Below are 8,440 nucleotides of genomic sequence, written 5' to 3' on the forward strand. Positions count from 1 at the left end.
CAATTGAATGTATATATGTTTGTAAGTATTTACTACTCTATTTTACTGGTACATATTTATTCTATTTATTTTATTTTGTTAATATGTTTTGTTTTGTTGTTTGTCTCCCCCTTCTAGACTGTGAGTCCGCTGTTGGGTAGGGACCGTCTCTAGATGTTGCCAACTTGGACTTCCCAAGCGCTTAGGACAGTGCTCTGGACATAGTAAGCACTCAATAAATACGATTGAATGAAGGAATGAATGACAATGGGGGAGGGGGGGAGAGAAGCAGCGTAGCTCAGTGGAAAGAGCCCGGGCTTTGGAGTCAGAGGTCACAGGTTCAAATCCCAGCTCCTCCACTTCTCAGCTGGGTGACTTTGGGCAAGTCACTTCACTTCTCTGGGCCTCAGTTCCCTCATCTGTCAAATGGGGATGAAGACTGGGAGCCCCAGGAGGGAGAACCTGATCACCTTGTATCCTCCCCAGCGCTTAGAACAGTGCTTTACACATAGTAAGCGCTTAACAAATGTCATGTGAGCCCGCTGTTGGGTAGGGACCGTCCCTATATGTTGCCAACTTGTACTTCCCAAGCGCTTAGTCCAGTGCTCTGCACACAGTAAGCGCTCGATAAAGATGACTGAATGAATGAATCATTATCCCTTCTAGACTGTGAGCCCACTGTTGGGTAGGGACCGTCTCTACGTGTTGCCAACTTCCCAAGCGCTTAGTCCAGTGCTCTGCACACTGTAAGCGCTCAATAAACACGACTGAATGAATGAATCATTATCCCTTCTAGATATGTATACATGTTTATACATATTTATTACTCTATTTTACCTGTACATATCTATTCTATTTATTTTATTTTGTTAGAATGTTTGGTTTTGTTCTCTGTCTCCCCCTTTTAGACTGGGAGCCCACTGCTGGGTAGGGACTGTCTCTATACGTTGCCAGCTTGGACTTCCCAAGCGCTTAGTACAGTGTTCTGCACACAGTAAGTGCTCAATAAATATGATTGATTGATTGATTGTGAGCCCACCGCTGGGTAGGGACCGTCTCTATGTGTTGCCATCTTCCCAAGCACTTAGTCCAGTGCTCTGCGCACAGTAAGCGCTCAATAAAGGCGACTGAATGAATGAACCATTATCCCTTCTAGACTGTGAGCCCACCGGTGGGTAGGGGCCGTCTCTACGTGTTGCCAACTTCCCAAGCGCTTAGTCCAGTGCTCTGCACACAGTAAGCGCTCAGTAAAGACGACTGAATGAATGAATCATTATCCCTTCTAGACTGTGAGCCCACCGCGGGGTAGGGACCGTCTCTACGTGTTGCCACCTTCCCAAGCGCTTAGTCCAGTGCTCTGCACACTGTAAGCACTCAATAAATAAGACTGAATGAATGAACCATTATCCCTTCTAGACTGTGAGCCCACCGCTGGGTAGGGACCGTCTCTACGTGTTGCCAACTTCCCAAGCGCTTAGTCCAGTGCTCTGCACACTGTAAGCGCTCAATAAAGACGACTGAATGAATGAACCATTATCCCTTCTAGACTGTGAGCCCACCGCTGGGTAGGGACCGTCTCTATGTGTTGCCAACTTCCCAAGCGCTTAGTCCAGTGCTCTGCACACCGTAAGTGCTCAATAAACATGATTGAATGAATGAAGGAGTGAATGAATGAATGGGGGAGACCCACGGGGGTTAAGTAGGAGGGAGCGAAGAGGGGGCGAGGGCGTGTTAGGGCTCGCCGCCTGGGCAGGCCCGACGCCAGGCCTCATGAGGACGGCCCAGCCCCGCCGCCCCGCCCCGGCCCGGTGGGCAGCGGCCGTTCCCAGGGGCCTCCGCCCTTGGCCCGGTGGCATCCCCCCCAATGCCCACCTCTTCCTCCTCCTCTGCCACCGTCGCCGCCACCTCCCTCCGGTCCCCCCGCGACCCGGCCAGACCACCCCTCCGTCCCCCCGGACTCACAGAGCGAGGCCATCTCCTTGGGGAGGTCGGGCTGGCCCAGGCCCCGGAAGCTGGCGCTCAGCATCTCGAAGGGGGGAGACCCCCGGAGCCCCCCGGCGAAGGCGAAGGGGAAGCCGGCCCCCGGGTAGCCCGGCCCAGGCCCCAGGGCCCCCGCCACGAAGAGGCGCTCCTTGTTGGCCGCCATGACGGAGGAGGCGCAGGGAGACGGGCCCTCCTGGGCCCGCGCCGGGCGGGGGGGGCCTTCAGAGGCGCCCCCCGCCCATAGCCGCCTCCCCAGCCCGGGGGGCTCCGTGCCCGGACCCGGCCGGGGCTTCCCGGGCTCCGAAGGGCCTGTGGGGGTCGGGCGGGGGGGACGGGAGAGAGGAGAGAGAGAGAGGAGGAAGCGTCAGTTGGGGGGACCCCCTTCCCCCCAAAACCTCCAACCCCCTCTTCGCGGAGAAACCATACAGTCCCACGGCAGGGAAATGGAGGGACCAGGATTCGAACCCAGGTCCTCGGGCTCCCGGGCCCGGACTTCACCCGCTAGGCCGCACTGCTCGTCGTGACCTCCCTCAACCCCCTCTCCTTCCCCCACGCCCCCGGATCCATCCTTCCCCGGACCCTCCCTGACCCCCCCGCAGTCTTCCCGGAGGGGGAGACCTGGGGAACCGGAATTCTGGGAGGGGAAATGGGGACTTAGTACAGTGCTCCCCCTTTCAGACTGTGAGCCCACTGTTGGGTAGGGACTGTCTCTATATGTTGCCATTTTGTACTTCCCAAGCGCTTAGTACAGTGCTCTGCACATAGTAAGCGCTCAATAGATACGATTGATGATTATGATGATGATGATGCTCTGCACACAGTAAGCGCTCAATAAATACGATCGAATGAATGAATCAGGATCCTGTGGCGGGACGCCTCCTGGACTCCAACTGAGAGCATCCCTGACCCTCTTCTGGCCGTATCCCCCGAAGACGACTCCCTCCATCTCATTCATTCATTCAATCGTATTTATTGAGCGCTTACTGTGTGCAGGGCACTGTACTGAGAGACCCTCTGGAGACCACCCCCCCCACCATCTGCCTGTCTCTGTGTCTCTCCCCTAATAATAACTGGGCATTTCCTAAGCGCTTACTACATGAGAAGCAGCGCGGCTCAGTGGAAAGAGCCCAGGGTTTGGAGTCAGAGGTCATGGGTTCAAATCCCGGCTCCGCCAATTGTGTGACTTGGGGCAAGTCACTTCACTTCTCCGTGCCTCAGTTACCTCATCTGTAAATGGGGATTAAGACTGTGAGCCCCCCGTGGGACAACCTGATTACCCTGTAACCTCCCCAGCGCTTAGAACAGTGTTCTGCACATAGTAAGCGCTTAACAAATGCCATCATTATTATTATTACGTGCTGAGCTCCGGGTTGGATCCGAGCAAGTCGGGTCGGACGCGGTCCCGGCCCTGCATGGGACTCACGGTCTCCAACCCCATTTTACAGATGAGGTCACTGAGCCCCAGAGAGGTTAAGTGACTTGCCCAAGGCCACACAGCGGACGAGCGGAGGAGCCGGAATTGGAACCGGTGACCTCCTGACGCCCAGGCCCGGGCTCCGTCTCCCCCCAAACCCACCCGGGGGTTTCTCCCCATTCGCCCCGGCGTCTCTTCTGTCTCTTCTAGGGACCCCAGCAAGACTGAGGGGAGGCCGCCCAGGGGGTGGGGAAGCAGCGTGTGCCAAGCACTGTACTAAGCGCTGAAACCATTACCACATATCATTATTATTATTATTATTATTATTATGGGGGCCTCCGTTTCCTCAAGTGCAAAATTTGGATGAAATACTCTTTCTCCCTCCTACTTGGACCGTGAGCCGCGTGTGGGACGGAGACTGCATCTGGCCCGATGCTCTTGTATCTACCCCAGTGCTTAGAACAGTGCTTGGCACATCGTGAGCGCTTACCAAGTACCATTAAAAAAAAAAAAACACAAAAAGCTGGAGGAGGGGGATCCAGGGTTGGAGGAGGTAGCCAAGACAGAGAGAGGAGGACGGAGGATCTCCGGACAAGCCTCCATCCTGACATCATTTTCTCACTACGTCTCTCTCTGTGTCCGTTCTCTCCATCCCACTCGGTCTCTGCGGGTCTCGGGGTCTCTCCCCGTGTGTCTGCCAGGGGCTTAGTACAGTGCTCTGCACACAGTGAGCGCTCAGTAAGTACCTCGGTCTCTTGTCTTCAGTCTCTTGGGGCCTCTGTGTGTCAGTTTTGGGTCTCTCAATCTCTGCGTGTCTCTGAGTCCCGCTGTCTCTGCCCGCCTGTCCTCTTAGTCTCCCTCGATCGGAACAGGTCTCTGGGTCTCTTTTCTTGTATTTCAATCCTATTTACTGAGCGCTTACTGTATGCAGAGCACTGGACTAAGCGCTCGGGGAAGCACGATACAACAGACAGTGGGATTCCCAGCCCACAGCGTACTTACAGTCTGGGGTGGGGGGACCCATACATCAAAACAAATTTATTCATCCATTCAATCGTATTTATTGAGCGCTCACTGTGTGCGGAGCACTGGACTCAGCACTTGGAAAGCACAATTCAACCATCAGGAGAGATAAATAAATAAAATTACAGATATGTGCGTAAGTGCCCTGGGGCTGGGAGGGTCATTTTTCTGCCCTTTCTGTCTCGGCACATCTCCATCTCTCTGTGTGTCTCAATCTCCGCCCGTCTCTGGGTTTCAGCCTGTCTCTCCATCTCTGTATCTCTCAATTTCTGCAAATCTCTGGCCCTCTGTCTCCGCATCCCCACGAAGGCAGCGTGGCCTAGTGGGTAGAGCGCGGGCCGGAAGGTCCTGGGTTCTAATCCCGGCTCCGCCGCTCGTCTGCTGTGTGACCTCGGGCAAGTGGCTTCACTTCTCCGGGCCTCAGTTCCCTCATCTGGAAAACGGGGAGCCCCACGTGGGACAGGGGACTGTGTCCAGCCACTTTTGCTTGTAACCACGTCACTGCTTAGTACAGTGCCTAGCGTATAGTAAGCGCTTAACAGGTATCGTGATTATTAATCTCTCGTCTCTCAACCTCTATGGGTCTCTACGCCTCCACTTATCTGCGCTCTCGGCCTCTGCGCATCTCCATCTCTCTGTCTCTCCATCTCTTTAGGTTTCCGGATCGCACCCTATTTCGGGGTCTCGCTGTCTCTGCAGATCTCTGCGTCTCTCTTCCTCCGTGTCTCCAGGTACCCACCCCCCCGGGTCTCTGCCCGTCTCTGTCCCTGCGTCTCTCAAACTCCGCCAGCCTCAGTCCTTGCTGGTCTCTCAGTCTCAGGGGCGCCGCGTCTCTGGGTCTGATTCCTCTCATCCTAGCCCTGTTGTCTCTGGATCTGCCAAATCTCCGCATCTGTCTCTTTGGTTCCCAGTCTCCCTCCGTCTCGTTCCAAGTCTGCCTCTGCACCCCGCTTCCGGGTCTCGGGGTTCCCGTCTCCCCGCCTGTCTCTAAGCCTCTCTAAGTCTCTGCGTCTCTCTCGTCCCTTGGGCAGGGCCCAAGCTTTCCTAAACCGGCTTTTCCCGCTGCCGGGAAACTGGACCCGGGCCCTGGGGGATGGACGGACCGACTGACCACCGGCCCACAGGCCCACAGACCGGGCTTCTCCGCCCACCCGCGACCCCCCAGCCCCGGACCCCTAGGCCTCTGGCCTGTGACCTCCAGCCCATGACCTCCAACCCGTGACCCCCAGCCCCGGACCTCCGGACCCTCAGCCCTCCAGCCTCCGACCCCCAGCTCTGGACCTCCAGCCTGGCAATCCCGGACCTCCAGCCCCTAGACCCCCAGTCCCAGACCCCCGGACCCTCAGCCCCCCAGCTCTGGACTTCCAGCCTTCAGCTTTAGGATCCCCAGACCCTCAGCCCCCCAGCTCTGGGCTTCTGGCCTTCCGCTCCGGACCCCCAGACCCTCAGCCCCCCAGCTCTGGACTTCCAGCCTTCAGCTTTGGACCCCCAGACCCTCAGCCCCCACAGCTCTGGAACTCCAGCCCCCAGACCCCCAGGCCCTCAGCTCTGGACCTCCAGTCCCAGACCACCGGACCCTCAACCCCAGAGCCCCAGACCCTCAGCCCCCCAGCTCTGGGCTTCCAGCCTTCAGCTCTGGACCTCCAGCCCCCAGCTCCCCAGCTCTTAACTTCCAGCCCCCAGACCCCCAGTTCCCCTGACCCTCAGCCCCCCAGCTCTGGCGCCCCAACCCCTGACCTCCAGCCCCTAAAACTCCAGCCCCAAGACCCCCAGCCCCTCAGCTCGGGACCTCCAGTCCCAGACGCCCGGACCCTCAACCCCAGACCCCCGGCTCCTCAGCCCCCCAGCTCTGGACTTCCGGCCTTCAGCTTGGGACCCCCAGACCCCCAGCTCTGAAACTCCAGTCCCTAGACCCCCAGTCCCAGCCCCCCAGCTCTGGCCCCCCAACCCCTGACCTCCAGCCCCCAGACCCTCAGCTCTGGATGTCCAGTCCCAGCCCCCCGGCTCCTCAGGCCCCCAGCTCTGGACCGCCAGTCCCAGCCCCCCCAGCTCCCCAGCCCCCCAGCTCTGGTCCTCCAGCCCCTGGACCCCCAGTCCCAAGACCCCCAATCCCAGCCCCCCGGGTCCTCAACCCCAGCCCCCCTGCCCCTCAGTCCCCCAGCTTGGGCCCTTCAACCGCAGACCCCGGGCCCCCCAGCCCCCTCCTTGGGGGTCCCGGGGGTCCGGCCCCGTTACATTCCTGCCGCCTTAACCCCTTGGGCGCCGCCTGGGGCTTCCCCTCCCTCCCCCTTAGACAGACAGGCGGGGTTCCCGCGCGGGCCTCGATTTCTCCTCTCCTCCCTCCCGCAGTTGAGACCCGTCCAGTACCTCCCCATGGGACTCAGTTTCCCCTTCCTAGGCTGGGGGGGGCTAAGGAGGCGGGAGGCATCCCGGACTCCTGGGTTCAGCCGGACCCCCTCCCCACCCCTCCGGTCGGGGGAGGCCAAAGATGGGGCTAGTGATGGGGCATCTGCTAAGCGCTCACTCTGCGCAGGGCCCTGTGGCAAGGGCTTTGGGGCCGGGTGGGGGTTGGGGGGCGTCTGAGGGCAAGTGGGGGGAGGTGGGGAGGGGGCCGGGGGGCGTCTCCGAGCCCTGCCCGTCTGTGGCCGGGCCCCCAAACAAAGAGGGCCTTGTCCTCCTCCTCCTCCTCCCCCCCTGCTCCGTCTACAAACCGACCACCTTTTTCCATGACCCCATCTCCAGGCCGCAGGGACCCAGGCGTCCCCGCCTCCCGCAGCTCCCTCTGCCCGCCCCTGGCACCCCTGGCACCCCTGGCACCCGGCCCCAGGTGCCCACCTGGGGGGGGGGGGGAGGGGGGGGCAAGGCCTGCAGAGGAATGTGTCGATGTGTTTGGGCAGAGAGGGCAGGGCTTCCCCCGCCCCCTCCTCCCCCCCCCCAGGCCGGAGGGAGGGAGACAGAGGAAACTGGAGGTGCCAGTTTGGTGGCTTTTGGAGCCAGGGGTGGGGGGCGGGCCCGGGGAGGGGGAGGGGGCCAACCCCCGCCATTCCTCGCCCTGCCAGGGCTGGGGGAGGGGGGGGCCACCCTCGCCCCCCCACTCCCAGGACCGGCTTCGGGGCTGGGGTGGCAGCAGCCCCCCTAGAAGTGCCCTCCCTCTCCCCCCCCCAGCCCCTCGGGTGGCACCCCCTTGCCCTCCCCCCCAAAGTGCCCACCGGACCACTCACCTGGGGGAGGAGGAGGAGGAGGAGGAGCGGGGCGGAGCCGGGGCTGTGCTAAGCGCTGGGGGTCCCGGGGCCTGGGGGCCGGTGGCCCGCCACGTGACGCCCCCCAAATGCCCGGGGCATCGCCCCCAGCCCGGGCACCCCGGAGCCACTCTCGGGGGGGAAAATCCTCTGCCTCTGTGGGGGTGGGGGGGGGTCTTCTCTGTCTTGTCTGGTCTGTGTGAGTGTGTGTGAGTGTGTGTGAGAGTGTGTGTGTGTGTGTGTGTGTGTGTGACTGGGGGTGGGTGGGTGTCTCTGTCCCCGCCCCCTCCTCCTCCCTGGCTCCTCCTCCTCCTCCTCCTCCTCCTCCTCCTCATTCATTCATTCATTCATTCCATCGTATTGATTGAGCGCTGACTGTGTGCAGAGCACCGGACTGAGCGCTTGGGAAGGACAGGCCATTCACTCATTCATTCATTCCATCCTATTGATTGAGCGCTGACTGTGTGCAGAGCACCGGACTGAGCGCTTGGGAAGGACAAGCCATTCATTCATTCATTCCTATTTATTGAGCACTGACTGTGTGCAGAGCACCGGACTGAGCGCTCGGGAAGGACAAGCCATTCATTCATTCATTCATTCAATCCTATTGATTGAGCGCTGACTGTGTGCAGAGCACTGGACTGAGCGCTTGGGAAGGACAAGCCATTCATTCATTCATTCATTCCATCGTATTGATTGAGCGCTGACTGTGTGCAGAGCACCGGACTGAGCGCTTGGGAAGGACAGGCCATTCACTCATTCATTCATTCCATCCTATTGATTGAGCGCTGACTGTGTGCAG

The 8,440-nt window shown here is 59.7% G+C and overlaps 1 protein-coding gene across 1 annotated transcript in view; it reads right to left on the bottom strand.

The window, feature by feature from the left end:
• Nucleotides 1-2,125, bottom strand: part of RARG (retinoic acid receptor gamma) — a 54,467-nt gene extending 52,342 nt beyond the window's left edge. Inside the window, exon 1 of the mRNA XM_038753141.1 lies at nucleotides 1,942-2,125. Within this exon, the coding sequence (XP_038609069.1) occupies nucleotides 1,942-2,125 (184 nt within the window). The remainder of the gene's footprint in view (nucleotides 1-1,941) is intronic.
• Between the last annotated feature and the right edge of the window lie 6,315 nt (nucleotides 2,126-8,440).

This window comes from Tachyglossus aculeatus, chromosome 10 (genome assembly GCF_015852505.1).
Source record: "Tachyglossus aculeatus isolate mTacAcu1 chromosome 10, mTacAcu1.pri, whole genome shotgun sequence".
In the NCBI taxonomy this organism is placed as follows: domain Eukaryota; kingdom Metazoa; phylum Chordata; class Mammalia; order Monotremata; family Tachyglossidae; genus Tachyglossus; species Tachyglossus aculeatus.